Consider the following 26,366-nt stretch of genomic DNA (forward strand, 5'->3'; position numbering starts at 1 on the left):
TTTTTTTTGTTAATCCTCATCCGAGGATATTTTTCCATTGATTTTTAGGGAGAATGGAAGAGAGAGGGAAAGACAGAAAGAAACATTGATATGAGAGAATCACATCGATTGGTTGCCTCCTGCACGAGCCCTGACCAGGGCCCAGGTCAGGGAGGAGCCTGCAACCAACGTATGTACCCTTTACCAGAATCAAACCCGGGACCCTTTGGTCCACAGGCTGTCACTCTATCCACTGAGCCAAACCGGCTAGGGCCTGAATAATCTTTCTTAACAAGTAAATAATATACATTTCAACTTAAAAAAAAAATTTATTAATAATACCACTTTTATCTGTCTTATTATTGTAATTTTAAAAATTAGAATCTTATTTAAAATAGCAATTCCACTGCTAAAAATGTTTTAAAAAACCAGTATAAGGTACTGTCAAAAAAGTTCCATTACTGGAGCCTATACTACCTAAGCTTAAAGCACTGCTCCAGCACTTACTATGTGGGACACTTTGAGCAAGTTTCTTAATCTCTCTTAAAACTCAAGCTTCTGCAGATATAGAATATTGGTACCAGCAATATTTACCTTATATGGCTGTTCTCAGAACTAAATGAGATAAACCAAGTAAAGTACTTAGCATAATATTTAGCTATTAATAATTACTAATCTGCATTTGCTCTGGCTGGTGTGGATCAGTGGTTAGAGCACTGGCCAGTGCACCAAAGGGTTTTGGGTTGGATTCCTGGTCAAGGGCACATACTGGGTTGCAGGTTCAATCCGGCTTGGTCAGGCACATGCAGGAGGCAACCAATCAATGTATCTCTAAAATCAATGAGAAAAATATCCTTGGGTGAGGATATTAACAAAAAACAAAAACAAAGCAAACAACAAAAGATCACTAATCTGCATTCTAATGAGATGAGAGCAGCAAAGTGAAAATTTTAGATTAAAAAGTATTTGCTGAGGTTGCTCATTCAGTTAATATTTGTTATTGAATTAAATTTTGTTCCAAAAAGTATTTATAGCAACTGAAGAATATAAGCAGTATAATAGAATTGAAAAATAGATATACAAAGCAGGTAAAGTGAAAAATAAAGGTAGGAAAATAAACTGAAGTCAAGATAATACCTATTTATAAATTCAGATCATAAGTTTTCATATAGCTACTAAAGACAGGCTCTATTTCCAAACATTTTGGCTCTGTTTTCCAGATGCCTCAACAAAAGGAAACATAATCAATTATTAGGTTCAAACCAAGAGAAACATAACATTTCCTAATGCAGAGATCTAAGAGAAATTTGGTATGATTCTTATGAAGAAGATCAACAAAGGAGACACTACATAGTAGGTCATATAGTATGTGGTAGGTCTCAACTAGAAGAGGTACTATCCCACTAGCCTCCTGACTTACCCTCCACACCCAAGCACAGGAGATGGCATTTAGTGAGTGGGAATCAGGTATAATAAACGCTTCTACTCGTGTATACCTGGTGTCAGAAAACCTTTTCTGTGAAGAGTCAGTAAGTACGTTAGTTGTTGCAGGCTACAGGGTTCTCTGTCTTAGCTACTCAATTTTGCTACTGTAGAAAAAGAGCAGCTATAGATCATACATCAACAATTAAATGTCACTGTGTGCTAATAAAATTTCATTTATGGACACTGCAATTTGAATTTCATAAAATTTTCACATGCCACAAAATACTATCCTATTGATTTTTTCAACTATTTAAAAATAGAAAAACTACTAGAGGCCCAGTGCACCGGGCCACTAGTCTTTTTATCTTACCTTATAATCTTATCCCTGAAGACCTCATTTCTCTTAACTGAATTCTTAAATAGGAATTAAGTGGTAGAGTCCAGAGGTTTTATTCTCTGTCAAGTTTCTGTGGAGTATATATTCTCTAGGCAGGGCCATGTAGCTTCAGCCAGGCAAGTGACCTTGCTGTTATATTCTTAAAATTCAAGAAATTACCCAAAGTCTGCACTTTTTGATAGCTACCCTACTAAAGTATGAGGATAAAGCCAACAGAGTAACTGCAGGCAGATTCATAATTTTTCTTAGAAAACTCTTTTAAGCCTACCTTAAAACAGATAAAAAGCTAACAGAAGTCTTAAAATATTTCTTTTTAAATAATCTATTGAGATGAAATTCATAGAACATAAAATTAACCATTTTAAAGTGAACAATTCGGTGGTATTTTGTATAGACATAATTTGTGCCACTAACACCTCTATTTAGTTCCAAAACATTTTTTTTAAAATCCTCACCTGAGGATATTTTACCATTGATTTTTAGAGAGAGTGGAAAGAGAGAGTAAAAGACCTAGAGAAACACATCGATTGGTTGCCTCCTGCAGGCATCCTGACCAGGGCCCAGGGAGAAGCTAGCAACTGAGATACATGCCCTTGACGGGAATCAAACCCTACCCTTCAGTCCACAGGCTGATGCTCTATCCACTGAGCCAAACCAGCGAGGGCTAGTTCCAAAACATTTTTATTCCTTCAAAATAAAACCCTTTACCCATTAAGAGTTTTTCCCCATTCTTCCCTTTCCTGTTCCTGGCAACCACCGTCTTTACAATATTATCTATTCTGGATATTTCATATAAATAGAACTATACAATATGTGACTTTGTATCTGGTTTACTTTACTTAGCATAATGTTATGGAGGTTCATTCATGTTTTAAGATGTATTGGTATTTTATTCATTTTTTATGGCTGAGTCATATTACATTGTATGTATATGCCACAATTTATTTATCCATTTAATGCTAGATATTTCAACAATTTCCACCTTTTGGCAATGGTGAATAATGCTGCCACAAACATTCATGTTCATGTACTTATTTGAATACTTGTTTTCAATTCTTTTGGATATATACCTAGGAGTGAAATTAGTTTCATATGGCAATTCTATGTTTAAAATTTTGAGGACAGGCTCCTATAGAAATTCTATGCTTAACATTTTAAGAAAAGCCAAACTTTTCCACAGCATTGAAATAATTTTGCATTTCCACTGGCAATGTACAATGGATTACAATTTTTCTACATCCTCACCGACACTTCCTTTTCTAAATTTTTATTACAGCCATCTAGGATAACTCATTGTGCTTTTGATTTACATTTCCTTGACTAATAATGTTGAGCATGTTTTCATGTGTCTACTGATCATTTGTATTGTATCTTCTTCAGACAAATGTTTATTCAAGTCCGTTGACCATTAAAAAAATATGTTTTTATTGATTTGAGAGAGAGAAAGGAACATCAACAATGAGAGAGAATCATTGATCGGCTGCCTCCGGCTTGCCCCCCACTGGGGATCGAACCCATAACTGAGGCATGTGCCCTGACTGGGAATTGAACCATAACCTCCTGGTTCACAAGGTGGCGTTCAAACACTGACCCACACTGGCTGGGCATCATTTGACCATTTTTAATTAGGTTGTCTTTTTGTTGTTGTAAGATATACATTTTGGATATAGACCCTTATCAGATATATGATTTGCAAATATTTTCTCCCATAGTCCTAATGTTTTATACTGGTTTTCATTTCTTTTTAAAGCAAACCCCTTTTTTTCCAAATATATATTCATTTGTCTTGTTTATAATTTTACATACAGAACTCCAATCTGATATCTATACTAAGAAAAGGATAATATGCTACTTAGAGCAGACGTCCATGTAAACAAAGCCACAGCGGCTGTGAGGGCCTATGGCCAGCGGCAGCATGGGAAAGGAGGCAACACCTCCCCGGGAGTGGGAGTGGGAGTGGGAGCAGAGGCAGGGCCACTGCAGGAGCAGGAATGGGACCCTCTGCCTCTGCTCCTGGCACCATGCCTCCACAGAGGCTAGATGGGGTGCGACCTGCTCTGCCTCAACCTCCCACAGCCCCTCCCCTTGCTGGCCTGGCTCCACATCGCCCCCCTGCCCATCAGTGGGCAGGGGGGCGGGGCCAGCACAAAGAAGCGAGGGCCTGCCGGAGCGGCCGGCAGTGGCAGCAGCAGTGGGTTGATGGGGGCAGTGCCTTCCCATGATCGGCCCAGTCGCCTCCCACAGAGGGAGGCCAGATTGCTGCTTAGGCCTGCTCCCCATAAGCTGTCAGTAGGACATACCCTGAGGGCTTCCGGATTGTGAAAGGGGGAAGGCTGGGCTGGGGACCCCCTCCAGTGCAAGAATTTTCATGCACCGGGCCTCTAATATGATAAAAATGAAGCTGCTCTAAAAGGAGTGAAGAAATCCAAAACCCTGGCCACTTGTCTCTCTGTAGCAAATTCTAGATCGCTTAGACAAAGCACATAAAACACACGATATATGTTTTCTATACCATTGAATAATTGTGCACAATTTTATCTGTCCAAAACATGGTGGAACACAGTCTAAAAGACATTGTCCTACACCATAAAGTCTTGGTTGTTCTGTTAAAATATTTGAGACCTATAAGGTATGAGCACCAGGAAGGATTATTATTATTTTTTTTAAAAATATATTTTATTGATTTTTTACAGAGAGGAAGGGAGAGAGATAGAGAGTTAGAAACATCGATCAGCTGCCTCCTGCACATCCCCCACTGGGGATATACCCGCAACCCAGGCACATGCCCTTGACCGGAATCGAACCCGGGACCCTTCAGTCTGCAGGCCGACGCTCTATCCACTGAGCCAAACCGGTTTCGGCCAGGAAGGATTATTTACGCCTCAAATCTGTATTAGACCTACTAATAACACAGAAGTACTTCGAATGTACCCATCTCTCAGCCATTTAAAAATAAAATTTGAAATAAGGATCTTTTTTGTTGTTTTTTGTTTTGTTTTGTTAATTCTCATCTTTTCTCACACTCCCTAAATAGACTTCTTTGAAAAGAAAGGAAGCTCAGGAAATACAAAAGTGGACTGAGGATATTTTTTCCATTGATTTTTAGAAAGAGTGGAAGGGAGGAAGGAAGGAGGGGGAGAGAGAGAAAGACAGAGAGAGAAATAAACACACACCAACCATTGATGTGAAAGACACACTGATTGGCTGCCTTCTGCATGCACCCCACCAGGGCAGGGATTGAACCTGCAACCCAGGTATGTGCCCTTAACTGGTAATCAAACCCATGACCCCTCAGAGCTCAGGCCGCCGCTCTAATGACTGAACAACACTAGCCAGGGTTGAAATAAGGATCTTGACTCAAACATCAAATTGTCACAAGCAGCAGCAGAGAGTCAAGTACTTATTTACCAGTAGTATAAATATATCCTTATAAATATCAGGGAAATATAATACAAGATCAACAATTTATTAGAGATGGAGTGAGTATAATTTGTTCTGAGCTATCACCTCTACACTTGGTCGCATAACATCCAATATCACTGATTTACCAGATGACAATTAGAACTGGCTGCCAGATATGGCTATAGAAAAGACTAAAGATAGTTACAACACAAATATACAAAAACCAACTAAGTGGTCTACACATATAGGAAAAGTAATCCCTTCAATAATAAATGAGAACTTAAAGAAAGCTGAATTAAACTAAATTTCCAAAATTTCAAGTGTGTACTATTAGCAATGGTAGAGCATCATTAAATGCAAACAACTTTTAAAGTATACCTGGTCACTATTAGTGACAGGACTATTTTTCTTATCCATTGCTCATATTATAACCTTATTCCCATGTCTCAAAGTATTTTAAACTCATGGTTAAATAGTATTTCCTTAAAAAACACACACAAAACTTTGAGAATTGTTTTTACCTCTTCCTCCTCAATTTCAGAGGTGTTAAGTTTGTGTTTTTCACAGTAAGGACCCTCTTTCCAAGCTTCAATATCACCACAGTCACAGAAACCTCCACCTCCTGACGTTGTCATCTTAAAAAAAAATCATAAAGCATCTTGTCAGTAAATGTTTGCTGAGGGCTCTCAGATTATAAGAAAAGCAAGTTAAGGAAATAACATTGCTAGAGTGTTTAAATTTCTTTGGAGGGATGAAATTTAAAAAATGGCAAACCTCTCAATAGTTTAAAGCTTATTTTAAATATGCCTATAAGCTAATAGAAGTGATTCAAAATAAAATAAGCTACCTTGTAGTGAACTAGTAAACAATAGATATTTTAAAGAGATAAAATATGCTCACATATGTAAGTTTCTTAATTAGGGAAATCATGAGGGTTTGGGGGCTGGATTTTGGCTAAATTGGTATAATGCTGGCCTTTATGCTAGCAGGTTACAGTGCTATAATGTAATATGCCAGATTCAAGAGTTATAAGAACTAGAATAGTCCAATAAGAGTGCTGCATCTGCATTAGAGGAAGTAAGCAATAAAAACTAGAAAGACCGTTTATTTTTCTTTTCTTACACTCCCTAAATATCCTTCTTTGAAAAGGAAGCTCAGGAACTACAAAAGTAGACTGCCTGGTCACAAAAAACCTTTGCACCACTTGCAGTGTTCAATATTTATACTTCTTTTTCTTCTTCTTTTTGGGTAAAGACAGTTTATTCAATAAATGGTGCTGGGAAAATCTGACATGTACAGGCACAAAAATGAAACTAGACCACCTTCTTATACCATACACAAAAATAAACTCAAAATGGATAAAGGACTTAAATGTAAGTGGTATCAGAGTAGTGGCATCCTGAAAGATTCCCCTGATCTCTCCCCCTGAAATTTCAAGAATTTGAGCAGCCATATCACAACAAAATATTCCCTGTTCAATGCACAAATACACCTGAGCGATCTGTGCACTGAAACATCTAAAGGTGGTAGATGGAGCAAGGGAGGAGGGCAAAAGGGGGTGGGGCTAATACAAACCAGGGAGACAGCCCAGAGAGGAGAGGAATCCTGCTGCTGCTGACACCCCCTCAGCCAGGAGAAACAGGGGGGCTGGGTGGCCAATCCTGCAGGCGTGAGCAGGACTAGTTATGGCTGAGCTGAAAGACCATTTGCAAAAAATGACTAGGCAGTATGTCTGGGGTAGCTTTAGTAGCTTCTGGTCAGGGAAATTAGGAGCCATTCTGGAAGTTGGGAAGTCCAAAAGAAAGGTGCCAGCCAGAAGGTTTCATCCTGAGGCCTCTTCTCTTGCCTTGGAGATGGCCACCATCTTGCTTTGTGCTCAGATGACCTGTCTTTGCATTTCCACATAAGGAATGGGGAGGGGCAAAAGAAGCTATTTATTCTTTTAAGATATGGAAATGATTCAAGAAATCTGGCAAGACAGAATCTATTAGTTAATCATTGGTAGACTGGAAATTCTGCTCTTTAAAAAATTCTGAGAGTTTAGAAATGGTTAAGTACAAATTTTAGATCAGCCTTAATATATTTTGCCCAAACTATCTGTGTGTTATATATCACAAATAATTAATGTAAACCCACAAAAGACAGTTATTCTAAGGGACTGCAAAGATATATGTCAAGATACATGGGCAGGCAGGCATCTGAAAAATGCTAACTCCACCCTATAGTTTTCATGCACATTCTATTACCGAAGATAGGTAGAACAGCTTAAAGCAGTGGTTCTCAACCTTCGTACTGCCGCGACCCTTTAATACAGTTCCTCATGTTGTGGTGACCCCCAATTTCATTGTTACAAATTGAACATAATTAAAGCATAGTGATTAATCACAAAAACAATATGTAATTATATATGTGTTTTCCGATGGTCTTAGGCGTCCCCTGTGAAAGGGTCATTCGACCCGAAAGGGGTTGCGACCCACAGGTTGAGAACCGCTGGTTTAAAGAAAACTGGGATTCTCTTACTGATTTATGAAAATAAAGAGAACACAAACATACAAGGAGTTCAATTTTATAGCTGTTTTTAGTTCGTTATTATCAATATTTGGGTACTATGAATAAATCAAATAGGAGGAAAAGTCCTGAACCAACAGGGCTCCTGAAATAATAAGACTGCAATATTTTCTACCATTTTATTTGAGATTAGGGTAGAAAAAGCTCCAGCTACTATCAGTTCCCTAATTTCTGAATGTTCATGGATCTGTTTTTAACTTTTAGTAGAGAAACCAAGACAGGCTTAATAATAATCTGCCTTTGTCATATCCTTGACTTAAAAGCAAACAAACCTGATTTTTGTAAAAATACTGATTGCATTATAGCAGAGAAAAAAATAAAAATAAAATTAGTGGGTCTTATGTTTTGGAGTTGAGCCCTCTTCTACACTGTAGTAGCTGCCTCTTTAATATTAAGAAATGACAAATCTTCTGTGGAAGATGACAAATAAATAGAACATTTCTTAAATGTATAATCCTATCACTTTTCCTTGTCTCACACAAACCCCTTTAGGAACCTCCCTCTCACACTTTTAACTCAACTTTAGCCTCTGATTTTTGATAACCCCTTTCTTAAACCTAGAGTTTTGAAGATAATAAACATAGAAAAACATCAAGATAAACTAACTGAAAACTAATATGGAGGAGCTGATATCTGTGTTGTCTTTCTTAAACCACATGTTCCAAGAAGTCTGGATTCATAATTCATATCTATACTGCCATTGTATGTTTAATGGTGTTTAAATAACACATTTCTTAAACCACTCTCTCCTATTTTAGTGTTAAACCTTGGAATTTTAAAAAAGCAGAAAAGGTAGGTAGTATAAAATTTGATACTAGGTATGGTTATTATCTGGACATTACTAACCCTGTATCGATGGTCTCTGTGAATACTTCCCAAAAAGCACTCCATGCATAAAACACAAGTTGGATCAACTGCACAGTCTCTGTAAAGTTAAAGAAAAAATAAAAATGAGTGTCATAAAATTACTGCATATTTCACAACATAATACTTCATACTGGGTTCCATTCTAGAAGAGCAATAATAGTGAACTGTCTTAATGTTAAAAGAAAGGAAATATTATTCCCCAAAATCTCTCAGATCTTTGATCAATGATGTCAGTCAGCTTAAGAACCTGTTTCTCATACTGGATATGTACTAGTGAGTTTCTGAAGGCACGTATTACTAGAATGGTAATTTCCCCCAAAGATTCAGGGAAATCACATTTTATATTAAAACACACAGATGTTATGGAATCGATTTTAAACTTTATCTTGCAATTTCAAGTAATTTCCTTCAAACAGGTGTTTCAAATCAATGGTCTTCAAAGTGGTATGTGTACACCCCCAGAAAGAAGAAAATATTAAAACTTGTATTTCTATTTAAATTTTAACTAATTTAAAAGGGAAATTAAACATTCTAAATGATTAAGTACAGACTGACATGGGTCTCCTCACTTGGCCATTATGTCTGATAGTCACACAACACATATGGCTTCTAAGATATCCTGACGGGAGAATAAGAATTCCACAAAGCTGCCTTGCCCGGTTTGGCTCAGTGGACAGAGCATCGGCCTGCAAACTGAAGGGTCCCAGGTTTGATTCATCAAGGGCATGTACCTTGGTTACAGGCTCCTCCCCAGCCTGGGCCCTGGTCAGGCCTCAAGCAGGAGACAACCAATCAATGTGTTTCTCTCACATTGATGTTTCTCTCGGTCTTTCCCTCTCTCTTAAAAATCAATGGGGGAAAAAAAATCCTTAGGTGAGGATTAACAGCAACAACAACAACAAAAGAATTCCACAAGGTGGATGGGTTGTGACAGTGGTGTCCTCAGTCATTTCATTTGCTTTCATCATACTGCCAGTTCGATATATCTACAGATCATATCTTCTCTCTATATAAAAGCCTAATATGCAAACTGTCCCCTCAGGAGTTCGACAGCTTGTTATGACGTGAGCTGACCACCAGGGGGCGGCATGGAATGAAGGAAGGCCCTGGCCAGGAGTTGGCAGCCGGGGAAGGGAGGCCCCGGCTGGCAGCCAGAAGTAGGGCCCTGATAGGCCCTGATCGCCGGTCAGGTCTAGTGACCCGAATTTCGTGCACCAGGCCTCTAATCTTAAATAAGAGAATCTCTCTAATGCCATGAAATGAGATGGGGAATGATGAAAAATCTTTAAGTTTCCCTTATCCTTGGTTCTTATATCCTCATAAGCAAACCACTCTAATGTGCTTATTGTACTCCTTTTTATTTGTAGCATACTAGAGGCTCAGTGCACGAAATTCCTGCACAGTGTGTGTGTGTGGGGGGGGCATCCTCAGCCCAGCCTGCACCCTCTTGCAGTCTGGGACCCCTTAGGGCAGTGATGGCGAACCTATGACACACGTGTCAGAGGTGACACGTGAACTCATTTTGGGTGACACGCATCGACAGAGACAAAAAATTGCATAATTCAAATATCTGTCTCTCGCAACGGCCAGAGTTGGGCATCACTCGAGTAATATTATTACTCATGTTACTCATGATCAATAATGCAATTCTAAAACCGAATGTAAACATGTACATCGGTGTTGCGTAGCAAAGATACATAATGAAAACATCCAAGATACATTGTTCCAATATTGACATTAATATAAAAAGGTTAAGAATTGCACTATAAAGAGATTAATCTTTACTCATGACATTTTATTTTCACTCGAGTGACAAAATGCCCAATTCTGGAAACAGCCTCGTTATTGTCAACATGTGCCTCGGGTAAGCTTCCCGTGCGTTCGGGTGCATTCGGCAAACGGACGCACTTGATCGCCATGTTCGTTAGGAGACAGGAGTGGGAGGGTTAGAAGAAAAAGATATACAGTGCAACAGTGCTCGACATTCTGCATGTTGGATAATTGATTACAGCACCATATATTTGTTGGTTATACATACTATCTTTGAATTGTTTTGCATCAGGAGTCAGTGCAACAACACTGCAAAAAGTTAATAGGTAAGAAACCTATCAACCTTTTATAAAAAACGCCGTGATTTATATTTATTTATTTTTGTAGCCTTGTGATGGAGAATCAAAAAAACAAAAAAGCAAGATTGAATGATAAAGGAAGTGGAAGTAGCAGTAGCCGACCCTTTCAAGACATATGGACCGAGATGTACGGGATTGTTGACAGAAACAACAGATCATTTTGCATACTGTGTAATGAAACGGTAGTAAGCAGAACGTGGAATGTAAAGAGACATTTTGAAACTAATCATTGTCAGCTCTTGAAAAAAAGTATCCATGAAAGGAAGGAATACATTTCTATGCAGCTACACCTCTATAAAAGTCAATCAAATTCCATCATTAAATTTGTAAGATGCTCTACAAATTTAACATCAGCAAGTTTCTGTATTGCTCACTCCATAGCTCAGCATGGAAAAGCCCTCAGTGACAGAGAATTTATTAAGGAAACATTTCTAAGATGTGCACCAGCTCTATTTCACAATATGAAAAATAAAGATATTATTAAAAGAATTTCTGAGTTACCACTCAGTAGAAATACTACCAAAGACAGAATAATAGATCTTAACAAAAACGTACAACATCAATTAAAAAAAGACTTAAATAGTTGTAAATATTTTTCGATTTCTCTTGATGAAACTACTGATGTCACATCAAATGCTCGGCTGGCCATTATTGCTAGATACTCTGATGGTCTCACAATGAGAGAAGAGTTGATAAAGTTAGAATCAGTGCCAATAAGTACATCAGGAAATGAAATATGTAAGGTTGTTATAAAAACATTCAGTGACCTAAACATTGATATCTCTAAAATTGTGTCAGTCACGACAGATGGGGCACCAAATATGGTGGGAAAAAATATGGGATTCCTGAAATTGTTTATGGAAGCTATTAGACATCCACTTGTACCTTTTCATTGCATTATCCATCAGGAGGTGTTGTGTGCCAAATTGGGATTCTCAGAATTGAATGATTTAATGTCAGTTGTAACAAAAATTGTGAATTTTATAGCTTCTTGACCCCTTCACAAGCGAGAATTTTCTCCACTTTTACAGGAAGTTGATTCAACCTACAGTGGACTACTGATGTTCAATAATGTGAGATGGCTGAGTCGAGGTAAAGTACTTGAGCAATTTGTAGAGTGCTTTGAAGAAATTATGGTATTTATTGAGAATAAGGATCTGGCAAACTTTACTCAGATCAATGATCATAAGTGGGTCAGCAATTTGATGTTTTTTACAGATCTCTCTGTTCATATAAATGAACTGAACTTAAATTTACAAGGTTTTGGCAAAAGTATTGACGTTATGTTTGGATACATCAAATCTTTTGAAAGTAAACTTAAAATTTTCAAGCGAGATATTGAAACTAAAACTTATAAGTATTTTCCTCGGATAAAAAAGTATTTCGAGAAGGCCACTACAACGAGTGTAATCCATACTATGTACCAGAATATAGTAAATTCGTTATTTGAACAGTTCAGTGAAAGATACGGCCAATTTAGAAGCCTAGAACAGACCATTAAAATAATTAAGTATCTGGATATAGTTGTTTACAGTACTTTGGAATTAAAGGATTTCCAATGGATGCAAATTGACGATTTAGAGATGCAACTTGCAGATTTTCAAGGTAGCATTTGGACTCGTGTTTGTCGACTTAAGGTTGAAACTTGAAAATCTGGAATGAAATCGTTTGAATAATGAAGAAGAGTGCAACTACGAACAAGAAATTTTGAGTGCTTGGAACAGAATACCTGCCACTTTTAGCGACATAAAAAATCTAGCGATGGCTTTGCTAACCATTTTTTCATCAAGATATTTTTGTGAGACTTTGTTCTCAGCATTAAATAATATTAAAACGAACAAAAGAAACTGGCTAACAGATGAAGTTAGTGGCGCTTGCTTGGCCTTGAAGTGCACCAAGTATGAACCTGCAATCGAAGAATTAGCAAACTTCAGCACTAAAAAAGTCACTAATTTCTAGTTTTCGTACCATTTGATTATCATTGTTTTTATTATTATTTTTTCCTAAATGTACATTGTTTTTCTGTTTTTGTTCATTTTATACATATTTTTTGGTTGATTTTTCTTTGTTAAATGGCATTTAAATATATAAAATAAATATCAAAAATATAAATCTTTTTTTTACTATGGTTGCAAATATAAAAAAAAAAAATTATGAATATTTCTATATGTGACACGGCACCAGAGTTAAGTTGGGGTTTTTCAAAATTTTGACATGCCGAGCTCAAAAGGTTCACCATTACTGCCTTAGGGGATGTCCGTCTGCCGGCTCAGGCCCGCTTGCAGTCCGGGACCCCTCGCTCCTTACCGCCCGCCTGCTGGCTGCTCCTTACTGCTCAGCTCATTGCTCCTTAGCGCTGCTGCGGAGGTGGGAGAGGCTCCCACCACCACTGCTGCACTCGCCAGCAAGGAGCCTGGCTTCTGGCAGAGGGATGCTCCCTCTGTGGGAGTGCACTGACCAGTTGTTCTGGTCGTTCTGCTGTAACAGTCGCTTAGGCTTTTATATATATACTAGAGGCCCGGTGCACAAAAATTTGTGCACTCTGGGGGGGGGGGTCCCTCAGCCCGGCCTGTGCCCTCTCGCAGTCTGGGACCCCTTGGGAGATAACGACCTGCTGGCTTAGGCCTGCTCCCGGGTGGCAGAGGGCAGGCCCAATCCCTAGGTGCAGCCCCTGGTCGGGCTCAGAGCAGGGCCAATTGGGGAGTTGGGGCGCTGCCCCCTGTCATGCACAGAGCAGGGCGGATTGGGAGGTTGCGATGCCACCCTCAGTCACACTCAGGGTAGGGCCGATTGGGGGGTTGGGGCACCTTCTCCTGTCACACTCAAGGCAGGGTCGATGGGGAGGTTGCGGTGCCACCCCCTGTCACACACAGAGCAGGGCCCATCAGGGGGGTTGGGGCACCGCCCCGTCACACACAGAGCAGGGCACATCAGGGGGTTGGGGTGCCACCCTTTATCACCCACAGAGCAGGGCCGATCAGGGGGTTGGGGCGCCGCCACTGTCACACTCAGGGCAGGGCCGATGGGGAGGTTATGGCTCTACCCCATCACACACAGAGCAGGGCCCGTGGCAGGGGGGCGGGGGGCGGGGGGTTGGGGCACCGCCCTCTATCACCCACAGAGCAGGGCCGATCAGGGGGTTGGGGCGCCGCCACTCTCACACTCAGGGCAGGGCCGATGGGGAGGTAATGGCTCTACCCCGTCACACACAGAGCAGGGCCCGTGGGTGGGGGGGTTGGGGCGCCACACCCTGTCACACACAGAGCCGCAGGGCGATCAGGGGGTTGAGTTTCCATCAACCTGGCTAACACTGTTAGCCGTGCCCTGGTGATTTCCTGAAACCCTGCCACACAACTTTTGGGCCCAAATATGCTGTTTCCAGTGGCTTTTCCATATTAATGGCCTGTCTCGACTCATGCTTCTGACTTTCCTACAATCTCTCAAACAAGTAGCATCTGGCCTAACCATGCCCCATGCTTCTCGTAAATGACCCCAGAACAGGCACTAGCAGCAGCTGGCCTTAGTTTGCAGCTTAGCCTCTCCTCCACACCTCTAAGCCCAGCACAAGTAGCAGCCATCTGCAGATTGCTTTGTAGCTCATGCCAGGAGGCCCCAGGCAGAATATAGGCAGTGGCTGACCTTGGCCTGTACCTCCCAGAAGGCCCCAGAGCCAGTGCACCTCGTATACAGCATCAGACCACATTGAAGATGCCCAACCACTTCCATGAGATGCACTCAATGGGCGGACTCAGAGCCCTGCTGAAATAAGTCCTATACTGTGGGGTGGGCCCCTGCACATCTGATCTGTTGCAGCCAGTACTTCCAGCTAATCAGCCTGGGGGTCAATCCTTCCTATTAACGTGGCAAAAGCAGTCAAGGCTCAACTACAACAGGAGGGTGTACACAGTCCACAGGGTGGGGAGGAGAGCATCTAGAGTGCCCAGCTTGGAGGAACAGGGAGGCTTTGCCATTTGACCCTACAGAACATCTACTACATACGGCCACTCTACCAAGCCTGGGAGACACAACAGCTCTATCTAATACTAACAAACACAGAGAGGTTGATAAAATGAGGAGACAAACATGTGTCAAATGAAAGAACAGAACAGAACAAAACTCAGAAAAATTAAATGGAGATGAGCAATCTACTAGATGCAGAGACCAAATCATTGGTTATAAGGATGCTCAAAGAATTTAGTGAGAACTTCAACATCATTAAAAAGGACATGGAAATCATAAAAAAAAAAAAGAACCAGTCAGAAATGAAGGATACACTAAAAAATTAGTTTGCGATGGATCATAGACCCAGACATAAAATCTAAAATTTCAAAGTTTGTAGACAAAACAGAGAGAATATCTTTGCCACGTGGGAGAATGCAAGACATTTCTGAAACACAGGATATGATCATCATAAAAGAAAAGATTGGTAAAATGAATTTCATCAAAATATAAAAACTTCTGTCATCAAAGATACCATATAAGCAAGCCACAGACTGGGAGAAAATATTCATAGAAATGTCTGACAAAAGACTTGTACCCAGAATATACAAAGAATTCCAAAACTCAATAAAGACAAACAATAAAAAAAAAAAAAAAATGGACAAAGGACTTGAACAAAACTTTGGAAGTTAGATGATGAGCAATGACCACGTGTAAAATTCCACCAACATCATTAGTCATCAGGAAAAAGTAAAATTAAAACCAAGCGCTGACTAGTGGGGCTCAATTTTTTGGAGTGTCAACCTGTACACTGAAAGGTTATGGGTTCTATTGCCGGTTAGGGCACATACCCTGGTTGTGGGTTCAATCCCCAGCGGAGGCATGTGCGGAGGCAACTGATTGATATTTCACTCTCATAACAATATTTCTCTCCCTTTTTCTCTAAAATTAATTTTCTAAAAAGCATGTCTTCAGTTGAGAATTTTTAAAAAGAAAATTAAAACCATAATGAGATACCATAGAATGGCTAAAATTGAAAAGACTAACATTAAATGTTGGTGAGGATATGGAGCAAGTGGAACTTTCACGCATTATTGGTGGGAACAAAAAACCATTTTGGAAAAAGTTTTGCAGTTTCTTATTAAGTTCATCATATACCTGGCCCTTTGACTGAGCAATTCCATTTGTAGGGATTAATACATGAAAAATGAAATGTATGTCCACAAAAAGACTTGTTTATAAATGCTCATAGCCAGCAACTAATGTATCTGCTAATAGTGTTCACTGTAGGAGATTCCAGTCTAGAAGACCTATCCTGTAATAGTGTCTTTATATTACTAAAATGTGTCATGAAAAGCTGAAGATTTTAAAATAATGCAAGATTTATGTTTTTGGTATATTAAACACAGAAGTACAGAATAATAATGCCTAATACTTTAATACTAGAGGCCCAGTGCACAAATTCATGCACTAGTGGGGTCCCTTGGCCTGGCCTGCGGGATTGGGCCGAACCCGGCTCTCTATCATCCCCTGAGAGGTCCTGGATTGCGAGAGGGCGCAGGCCAGGCAGAGGGACCCCACTGGTGCACGATCAGGACCAGGGAGGGATGCAGGAAGTTGGCCAGCCGAGGTGGGACTGTGGGAGGGCTCCAGGGTGTGTCTGGCCCGTCTCGCTCAGTCCAGATCGGCTGGACCCCAGCAGCAAGCTAACCTATCAATTGGAGCATCTGCCCCCTGGTGGTCAGTGCACATCATAGCAACTGGTGGACCGGTCGACTGCCTGCCCCCTTGTGGTCAGTGTATGTCATAGTGAGCGGTTGAGTGGCCTTTATCATTGGCATATTACACTTTGGTTACACGGACGACTAAACACTTAGCACATTAGGCTTTTATTATATAGGATGTTGCATTTAAAATATTGGCATAAGCTAATATAAATATGAAATAAATTATCGTTTTTCTTTCCTTTAAATTTTAAAAATTTGCACTAAAGAAAGAGAATGAGTTGTTCAAACAAAAGATCATAGAAGCCTTGTTCATGGTAGCCTCAAATTGGAAACAACCCACATGTTTATCAACAGGACAATGAATTATGGGCAATTACAGTACATTCATACTATGGACTAACACTCATCAATTTAAAAAGGAACCTATTTCTAATAATCATAACATTGTGGGTAAATCTGACAGACATTTAAAAGCAAGCCAGAAACAAAAAGAATATGATTTCATTTTTATGAAGTTTTAGAACAGGCAAAACTAATCTAAAGAGAAAATATCTAAGAATAGTGGTTATGTAGGGGTTGAACCTTTAAACAAGGAAATTTCTAGTCAGATGGAAATGTTCTATATCTTGATAGAATATGAGTTACATGACGTTAACTATTGTTAAAAATGTACAATTAAACTTGTGTCTTTCGAAATGTGTAAATTTCCCCTAAAACAACAAAAACCACAGATAAGGTACCAATAAGAAAATTTTGGTAATATAAATCCGAGTTTCCACACTTGAAAGGATTCCCATAGTAATATATTTTAGTTCTACTATTTCCTAACATCTAGACAAAAGCATGCATGTAAAGTTGATGTTGTACCCCATGTAATTCTATGCTTGATCTCGAACCAAACTGGTGCAGAATTAATAAAATTGATCACAAATCTCTAAGCAAAGAACATACGACTCACTTTAGACAATTATAGGAATCCACACTAGGTTATCTAGGAAATATCAACAACAACTTACTTTCATTTTCCCAGGTCAGAGACTAGGGTAAATAAGGGAAATTTCCATATATTGTAGGCCACAGTGACAACACATAGCATTGCAATTCTACTTCTAGGTATTTACCTTGAAAAATACTGAAACGTGTACAAATACAGGGCTTGGCAAAAGTAGATTTACAGTTGTGAGTACGTGAAAGTTCATTCTTGTTGTATTAGTATTTATTGATTATTGTATTATTTGTACTATAACTACAAACCTACTTTTGCCCACCCCTTATGTACAGGGTGTTCTTTGCAGCACTGTTTGCTATAGGGGGGAAAAACTTAGACATTCCCCATTTCTGACTTGATAAATAGAGCAATCAAATAAATTATGGCCTGTCCTTATTATGGAAACACAGCAGAAAAAAAGAATAATAAAGACTTATATATATTGACAGGTTGCTATTTCCAAGACAAATTGTTAAATGAAGGGGGGGAAAGCCACAATTACAATATGCACAGTAGAATTTCATTCATGTATCACCTCCACAATTAAAGGTAACTAATATTTTTTAAATTAACACAGCATTGATTTTAACCTCTGGACTATTCATGTTAAAAAGAAACAGTCTTAAAATAGAACTCTGCTTAAAAAAAAACCAAGTGTTTAAAAACTAAGAAGCCCTAGCCGGTTTGGCTCAGTGGGTAGAGCGCCTGCTCTTAGACTGAAGGGTCCCAGGTTCAGTTCTGGTCAAGGGCACATACCTGAGTTGCATGCTGAATCCTTGGCCCCAATTGGGGCACATGTGGGAGGCAACCAATTGATGTGTCTCTCTCACATCGATGTTTCTCTCTCTTTCTCCCTCCCTTCCACTCTGTCTAAAAATCAATGGAAAAATATCCTCAAGTGAGGATTAATAACAAAAAATAGTAAGAAACTGAATAAACAACTCTTCTTACTGGAATTAAGTGGTTCTTCCATATTAGAGCTTTATATTTCCATTCAGAAAAGGAACAAAACTATCTCTACCCCTCTGATATTACTCATGGCTCAATATCTTATTTGAAAACCAAGTATCTGGCTTAAAAAAATCTTACATACACAGAATGGAAAAATGTCCTGTATATAATAACTATTAGTTAGTCCTAGAAAGTAGCTGGTTTACAATATTGCCACTAAACGAGTATGGAAATGTGGAACAAATAGGAATACAAAAGCAATTTAAAGTAGGAACAGCAAAATAACATCTTTCAAACTGTCCTCTGTATTTTTAACAATATAACAGGCATTTGCTCAACAAATATTTGCTGAGCACCTAATTAGTATGAGGCACTATTACATGTGCCAAACATATGCAATTGGGAAACAGTAACATATGGAGTCGTCTAATGAGATAATGAGGGAAAAAGGAGCTCAGGCCAAGTCCACAATTCTGTCACCAAAAGCTCTTTCTCCAGCCTAATTATGATTTTTATTTAATATTCTTTGCATTACTTCATGGTACAGAAAATAGTACTGCAATGTAACTTGATTTTCTGGTTAGGAGTCAGAGTGCTACTCTGTTGTAGTTCCTGTATTTCAGAGTTTCAGGGATGAGTAGAATGAGCAAAAAAGGGAGCTGCTAATTATTTTTTGCAAGAACATTAAAATACAAAACAAAACTACCTAATTGTCTTTATTTTAACAAACTACCTAATTGTCTAATATTTTAACAATAAAGAATATCTCTCAGAATTTAGGAACTAAATAAATTTAGCCACAAGAAAAGCTCAGTCTTTTTCCCCAGTTTTTTCCTCATTTTACTGAGGATAAGTGAAAAATTCATGAGACCAGTATGTGAGATTCAAAAAAAGGTAAAATGAAAAAAGAAAAACACAGACTTTAGAATCAGAGCGCTCTGGTTTCAATTTTCATAACTGCAGGTGAGTCCCTTAAACTATTCTGCACCCTTTTCCTAAGAAGTTTATAGAAGGATTAAATGTGAGTATATAGAAAGAGCGTAGCATTAAATTTAGTGCCTAGAAGGTGCTCAACAAACTTAAACAATTTCCACTGTTAAAATAAATTGTGGGACTTCAATTTCTGATTATGACAGAAAACTGGTACTGAGCTAACCCTCCCACTGTACACAACCATAAAACCAGATGAATACACGAGGCAACTACTTCCAGGCATTGAACAGGCAGCACTAGGATACAATAACTAAGAGAGGGGAAATTCATGAGCTGAGCCCTATAATGGCCCCGCTCTCACCGAGGGGGTAAATTCCCACCTGGGGCACAATAAGCTAGAGTCTAAGCAGAGTGGGAAGGTTCTGCTGAGCTGAGGCTAGATCAGAGTTTGGGGCAAGTGAAATAGCGGAGGGCCAGGACACCAGAAAGATGGAATGTGTGAAGGATGGGGGGCGATAGGGGCAGAAGTCTATGTGGGGGTCACCAGTGAATGAGTTCTTGGCTGATGGTTGGGCTACACATGCATAGGGAGACACTTTCTAAGTTTACTAGAGAGTGGCTGCTATGGAATTGAGAGAGCCACAGAGAAATCTAGCAAGAAGACTTTGGGAACTCCCATTTGACCCAGTAATCCCACTTCTAGGAATATATCCCAAGAAATCAGAAACAAAAATCAGAAAGGATATATGCACCCTTATGGTTTTTTTTATTGATTTTTTTTTTTTTACTGAGAGGAAGGGAGAGGGATAGAGAGTTAGAAACATCGATGAGAGAGAAACATCGAGCAGCTGCCTCCTGCACACCCCCTACTGGGAATATGCCCACAACCAAGGTACATGCCCTTGACCGGAATCGAACCTGGGACCCTTCAGTCCACAGGCCGACGCTCTAGCCACTGAGCCAAACCAGTTAGGGCAACCCTTATGTTCATAGCAGCACAATTTACAATAGCTAAGATTTGGAAACAGCCTAAATGCCCACCAGATGAGTGGATTAAAAAACTGTGTTACACCTACACAATGAAATACTACGCTGCTGTAAAAAAGAAGGAAATCTTACCATTTGTAACAGCATGGATGGACCTGGAGAGCATTATGCTAAGTGAAATAAGTCAGTTGGAGAAAGGTAAGTATCACATGATCTCACTCATTTGTAGACTATAATGAACAACATAAACTGATGAACAAAAATAGATCCAGAGACATAGAAGCATCTAATAGACTATCCAACCTCAGAGGAAAGGCAGGGGAGTGAGGGGGTGTAAGAGATCAACCAAAGGACTTGTAGGCATGCACATAAGCATAACCCATGGACACAGACAGTAGGGGGGTGATCGCATGTGCTTGGGGGGTGGGAACGGCTGGGGAGAGGTCAATGGGGGAAAAAGGAGACTTTAAACAATAAAGAATTAAAAAAAAACTTTGGAATTCTGATCAAGATAGACATCCAGTTGAGGTAACAGAAAGGCCAGATTTGAATTAAGGACCATGCATTTTAAAGTAAGATTTATTTTATATCTGCCCTAATAAGGAATGTGGGGAAAGCCACCAAGGCCCAGCACAGAGTGTAAAGTTCAAATGGGGTAAAAGAGGGCAACTATGCAGAGCTGGGTGGCAGCTGCAACAGCAGCAACAGCAGCAAGAGAATGGTTACATACCATGATCAAATAAGTATTTTCAGGATGGGAATCACGCTCATCAGAGGGAGTTTCAAATATGCAAAGGAAGAAAATGAGAAAGAATATTGTGGTGTTGGACTGGAATTGGAAAGAGATCACTGTAAATGTATGGTCTTCAGTAACTTTTTCAATATGTATCTACAGATACAGATCCACTGAGAGGGTCTGGGATTAGTAGCATACCCAAAGCAACAAGCACACCTTATTTCTAAACACCAGTCTCTACTAAAAAAGAACTAAGCTTCTTGGAGAAATGTTTGCTTTCAGGGCTGGGGAAGGGAAAATTCCAAAATGTGCCCAAACATCTTGTGTCAGAAAGAAAAATGAATTGCTCAAAGAATGATGGGGACATGAAAAAGAACAAAGAAGACAGCTTTGAAGGGCCTCCCTCGGGTCAAACCTAAAACAATTTGAGCACAAGAATAATTGGACTCCATGAATACATACCAATATAAATAAATGGATAAATTGAATGTTTGGTACGAAACGGGGGATTTAATAGTCTCAAAATATCTTCCCATAAAATACTTACTGATTACAGAGGGTGAAAGAGTAACTTTACAGTGAAGTTTACAGCATCTCCTTAATCAAGTGATCTAAGTTAACATCACCAGTTACCAAACAAATCAAAATCATATGCTATTTGATAGGGTATTTGAACAGGTGACTTCTGTGATATTTCTGTGAAAGATACAACCTGACTTTCATCATTAAGTATATCAGACAAAGCCAAATTAACAGACATTTACAAAATAACTGGCCTGTGATCTTCAAAAGTGTCCAGATCATGAAAGTAAAAGAAAAATGGAGAAAATGCTCCAGATTGAAAATTAAAAGACATGCTTTGAAACTGGTTCCTTTGGCTACAAAAGACATTACTGAAACAAATGAACCTCCGTTTCCTTGTCTGTAAATCATGAGGGCTAACTAGCTCTATTGCTCCAAATATCAATTAAGGACTCAAAGATGTTTTTGTAAAGACAGACAAAAAATGAGATCTAACAGTCTATCTCTATTGGTTGGTATTCTAATCACGCTGATAAAGATGACCACTGATACCCAGAGGCCTTCCCCCAAATTACAAGAACTTTTACAGAAAAAAATGTTATACAATGGCTCTATTAATAGTATATCCACACAATGGGTTATCTGGTTATATCAGCTAATATGAACAGATGTCAATATTTGTTAAACAGAGAAGGGAAAATTTAGCCGAGTATCTATAACATACTCTCTTTTGTATGTATGTTTGCATATATGTATGTATTAGATAATTATATTTACACTAGTGCCCCAGTGCACAAATTCATACACATTAAAATTAATCAGAAGGTGGCCAGCGGGGTGGGAGACAGGCTGGACATGCCCTGGAACCAACCTCCCACAGTCCCTCCCTGGAGTGGTGCAGCGGCTTGAAGGGCATCTGCAGAGTGAGCGGGGTCCCTCCGGAAGGTGGGGTCCCTCGGCTTGGCGTGCAGGGATCGGGCCGAAACTGGCTCTCCAACATCCTCCGAGGGGTCCCATTGCTAGAGGGTAGTTCTTGGGTGACACACCCCAGAATTGGGTGTCTTCCTCTCTGATTCCGGGGTGTATCACCCAAGAACCGCCCCTGCCAAGTCACCACAGCTTGGCATCTCCTGCGTTGAGTGTCTGCCCCCTGGTGGTCAGTGCACATCAGAGCTACCAGTCGGAGCATCTGCCCCTGGTGGTCACTGTACGTCATAGCTACCAGTCGGTCACTTAGCCTTTTATATATCTACTAGAGGCCCGGTGCACAAAAATTTGTGCACTTGGGGGGGGGGGTCCCTCAGCACGGATTGTGCCCTCTCACAGTCTGGGACCCCTCCGGAGATAACGACCTGCTGGCTTAGGCCTGCTCCTGGGTGGCAGAGGGCAGGCCCAATCCCTAGGTGCAGCCCCTGGTCGGGCTCAGAGAAGGGCCGATTGGGGAGTTGGGGCGCCACCCCTGTCATGCACAGAGCTGGGCGGATCGGGAGGTTGCGATGCCACCCTCAGTCACGCTCAGGGTAGGGCCGATTGGGGGGTTGGGGCACCGCCCCCTGTCACACTCAAGGCAGGGTCGATGGGGAGGTTGTGGCGCCACCCCCTGTCACGCACAGAGCAGGGCCAATCAGGGGGTTGGGGAGCTCCCCCCTATCAGGCACAGAGCAGGGCTGATCAGGGGGTTGGGGCACCTTGCCTGTCAGGAAAAGAGCAGGGCCGATAGGGAGGTTGTGGCCCCGCACCCTGTCACACACAGAGCTGCAGGGTGATCAGGGGGTTTGGGCACTGCCCCCTGTCACGCTGATCCCGGTGCCGGGAGGCCTGTTGGCTCCGCTGATCCCGGTCCTGGGAGGCATATTACCCTTTTACTACATAGAATAGAGGTCTGGTGCATGGGTGGGGGCTGGCTGGTTTGACCTGAAGGGTGTCCTGGATCAGGGTGGGGGTCCCCACTGGGGTGCCTGGCCAGCCTGGATGAGGGGATGATGGCTGTTTGCAGCTGGTCACACACCCTTCATGGTGGGGGTCCCACTGGGGTGCCTGGCCAGTCTGGGTGAGGGGTTGAGGGCTGTTTTCAGGCTGGGACTGAAGCTCCCAACTGCTCCTTTTTTTCTTATTCTTTTTAATTCTGGGCCAGCTTTAGCTCTGAGGCTTGGCTCCAGCTCTGAGGCCTCAGCTGCTGAAAGTAGGTATCTGGTTTGTTTAGGTTCTATAATCGAAACTCTGTATCAACTCCAGCTCTGAGATCTCAGCCGGCTGAAAACTGGTTTCTGGGGTTTTGTTTAGCTTCTATATTTGTTACAATGTTTCTTAAACTGCAAGCTCAGAGGCCGGCAAGGCAGGCGAGGAACGCTGCAGTCCTCCGTCACTGAAGCAAGCAAGCCTCATGTTCAGTTTAAGCTGCCTGGCTGCCGGCCGCCGTCTTGGCTGGCAGTTAATTTGCATATCACCCTGATTAGGCAATGGGAAGGGTATCGGTCGTATGCCAATTACCATGTTTCTCTTTTATTAGATAGGACTAGTAGCCCCGTGCACAAAAATTTGTGCACTCGGGGGTGAGGGTGAGGGTTGGGGCCAGACCCCTCAGCCCGACCTGCACCCTCTGTCATGTTCCTGGACTCCGGCCACTCCTGGCCTAGGCACAGGCCTACAGGCTTGGGGTGGCCTGGCTCCCGAGGCCCCATTTTATCAAGAGAACAAAGTCGGCGTTAGTTACACCCTCACCGAATTCAACAGTGCATCCGTGCATACAACTGCCTCATTCATGTGCCTGCTTCGCCCTACTGAATTACTAACATCTTGGGAGCATAGCTCTTTCTTATCCTGCTTCACTTTCAGTGCCTGGCCTGGTGCCAGGGACCTGAGAGGGTTTGCTGAGTGAGTGAATGAGTGAATGAGTGAGCGATTAAGTGAATTAGCAAGCAGCTAAGGGGCGGGAACTTCTGCCATGTTGCTATGGCAACACGGCAGAACTTCCAGCCCCACTCTCGGCTGCCTGAAGCCCACCCCGGGAAAGTTCCCACCCTGCTCCCAGAGGCCCGGTGCCCTTCTCCTGGCTGCATACTGAATTACTAACATCTTGAAGGCAGAGCTCTGTCTTATCCTGCTTCACCTTCAGTGCCTGGCCTGGTGCCAGGGACCTGAGAGGGTTTGCTTAGTGAGTGAATGAGTGAATGAATGAGCAAGTAAGTGAATGAGCAAGCAGCTACTGGTCGGGATAGTTTGCACTCTGCTCTCGGCCGCCTAACACAAACCCTGGGCAGTTCCCGCCCTCTCCCAGCTGCATAGTATGCACAGGGCAAAGGCGGCCCGGGTATGCATTAGCACCCGCCAACCCGGGATCCCCACGGGAGGGCCGTTTGTGGGCGTGGCCAGTGGAGGATCGGTGCATTAGCACCCGTCAACCTAGGATCCCTGCGGGAGGGCCGTTTGTGGGCGCAGCCGGTGGCTGATCGGTGCATTAGCACCTGCCAGCCATGGATCCCCGCGGGAGGGCCGTTTGTGGGTGTGGCCAGTGGCTGATTGGTTCATCAGCACCCACCAGCCAGGGATCCCCACGGGAGGGCCGTTTGTGGGCGTGTCTGGTGGCAGATCGCTGTGGTCCCGCCGGCCAGCCCTGGATCAGGTCCCATACAGGCTGCTGCTGCCCGGGTCGCAGATAGCAGGTCCGGATGGCAGCGGGGCAGGTGGGATAACGCTGTACCACCCTGCCTGTAGTATGCAAATTAGCCGCCATCTTGGTTGGCGGTTAACCGCCATCTTGGTTGGCAGTTAAGTTGCATATCACCCTGATTAGCCAATGGGAAGTGTGTCGGAGGTATGGTTAATTACCATGCTTGTCTATTATTAGATAGGACTAGAGGCCCTATGCATGAAATTCATGTGCGGGGGGCAGGGGGTCCCCTCAGCCCAGCCTGCACCCTCTCTCCAATCTGGAACCCCTCAGGGGATGTCCGACTGCTGGTTTAGGCCTAATCCCGGGGACCGGGCCTAAACCGGCAGTCGGACATCCCTCTCACAATCCGGGACCACTGGCTCCTAACTGCTCACCTGCCTGCCATCCTGATCACCCCTAACCGCCTCTGCCTGCTGGCCTGATTGCCCCTAACTGCCCGCCCCCTGCCAGCCTGGTCACCTCCAACTCCGCCCCCCCCCCCCCCACCTGCCAGCCTGGTTGTCCCCAACTACCCCTCACCCGCCGGCCTGGTTGCCCCCAATTGACCCCCCATCTCTAGCCTGGGTGCCCCTTACTGCCCCTCCCGCTGGCCTGGTCACCCCACGCAGCCTGCTGTTCAGTCATTTGGTCGTCCCTCACTAACCCTCCATATCTTGGTTCCTACCTACCATTCCCAACTAAAAGGAAACACTGCCTCGAATAACCTATGACCCTGACTAGGTCACTCTAAAATTTATAAGGTTTGTGCAACACTATCTTTAAAGTTTGCTGAAAGTTTCACAGAAAAATCAAAACTTAGATGTTTATCCATACCTATACAATCCCTGATGTTGGTGATTGCTACTAATGTTTTTCAGGATCAAGCCCAGGATATTTTGCAGGACCAGGGGGTGAACCAGCTAAAATCACCTGAGACTGTCTGGAGCAGCCTGAAGAACCCTTCAGTGACCTCCATGTGAACTTTCCTCATTAAAACACAAAATCTCCACCCAGGGGTAGATTTGCAGAGATTTCCCATCATTTTTGAACGTGCAATGTATGTTTAAGCATGTTTCCTAACTGCACAAGCGCTGGCATGTCCCTACCTATACATACAATTACTAAGTCTACCTTGATGCTAGTGCATGATTTCCCCTAATAAAT

At 41.9% G+C, this 26,366-nt stretch overlaps 1 protein-coding gene across 17 annotated transcripts in view; it reads right to left on the bottom strand.

The window, feature by feature from the left end:
• Positions 1–26,366, bottom strand: part of UBR2 (ubiquitin protein ligase E3 component n-recognin 2) — a 122,946-nt gene that overhangs the window by 75,193 nt on the left and 21,387 nt on the right. For 10 of the 17 annotated variants that reach the window (XM_036318133.1, XM_036318120.1, XM_036318128.1 and 7 more), the window contains 3 exons: positions 8,618–8,696; positions 5,725–5,838; positions 1,400–1,495 (listed from right to left, as the gene is read on the bottom strand). In XM_036318133.1, the coding sequence (XP_036174026.1) occupies positions 1,400–1,495; positions 5,725–5,838; positions 8,618–8,696 (289 nt within the window). Of the gene's footprint in view, positions 1–1,399; positions 1,496–5,724; positions 5,839–6,778; positions 6,898–8,617; positions 8,697–26,366 lie in introns of those variants that run through there. The other 7 variants (XM_036318123.1, XM_036318124.1, XM_036318121.1 and 4 more) reach the window with 4 other exon arrangements.

Source organism: Myotis myotis, unplaced genomic scaffold, assembly GCF_014108235.1.
Source record: "Myotis myotis isolate mMyoMyo1 unplaced genomic scaffold, mMyoMyo1.p scaffold_m19_p_7, whole genome shotgun sequence".
NCBI classification, from domain to species: Eukaryota; Metazoa; Chordata; class Mammalia; order Chiroptera; family Vespertilionidae; genus Myotis; species Myotis myotis.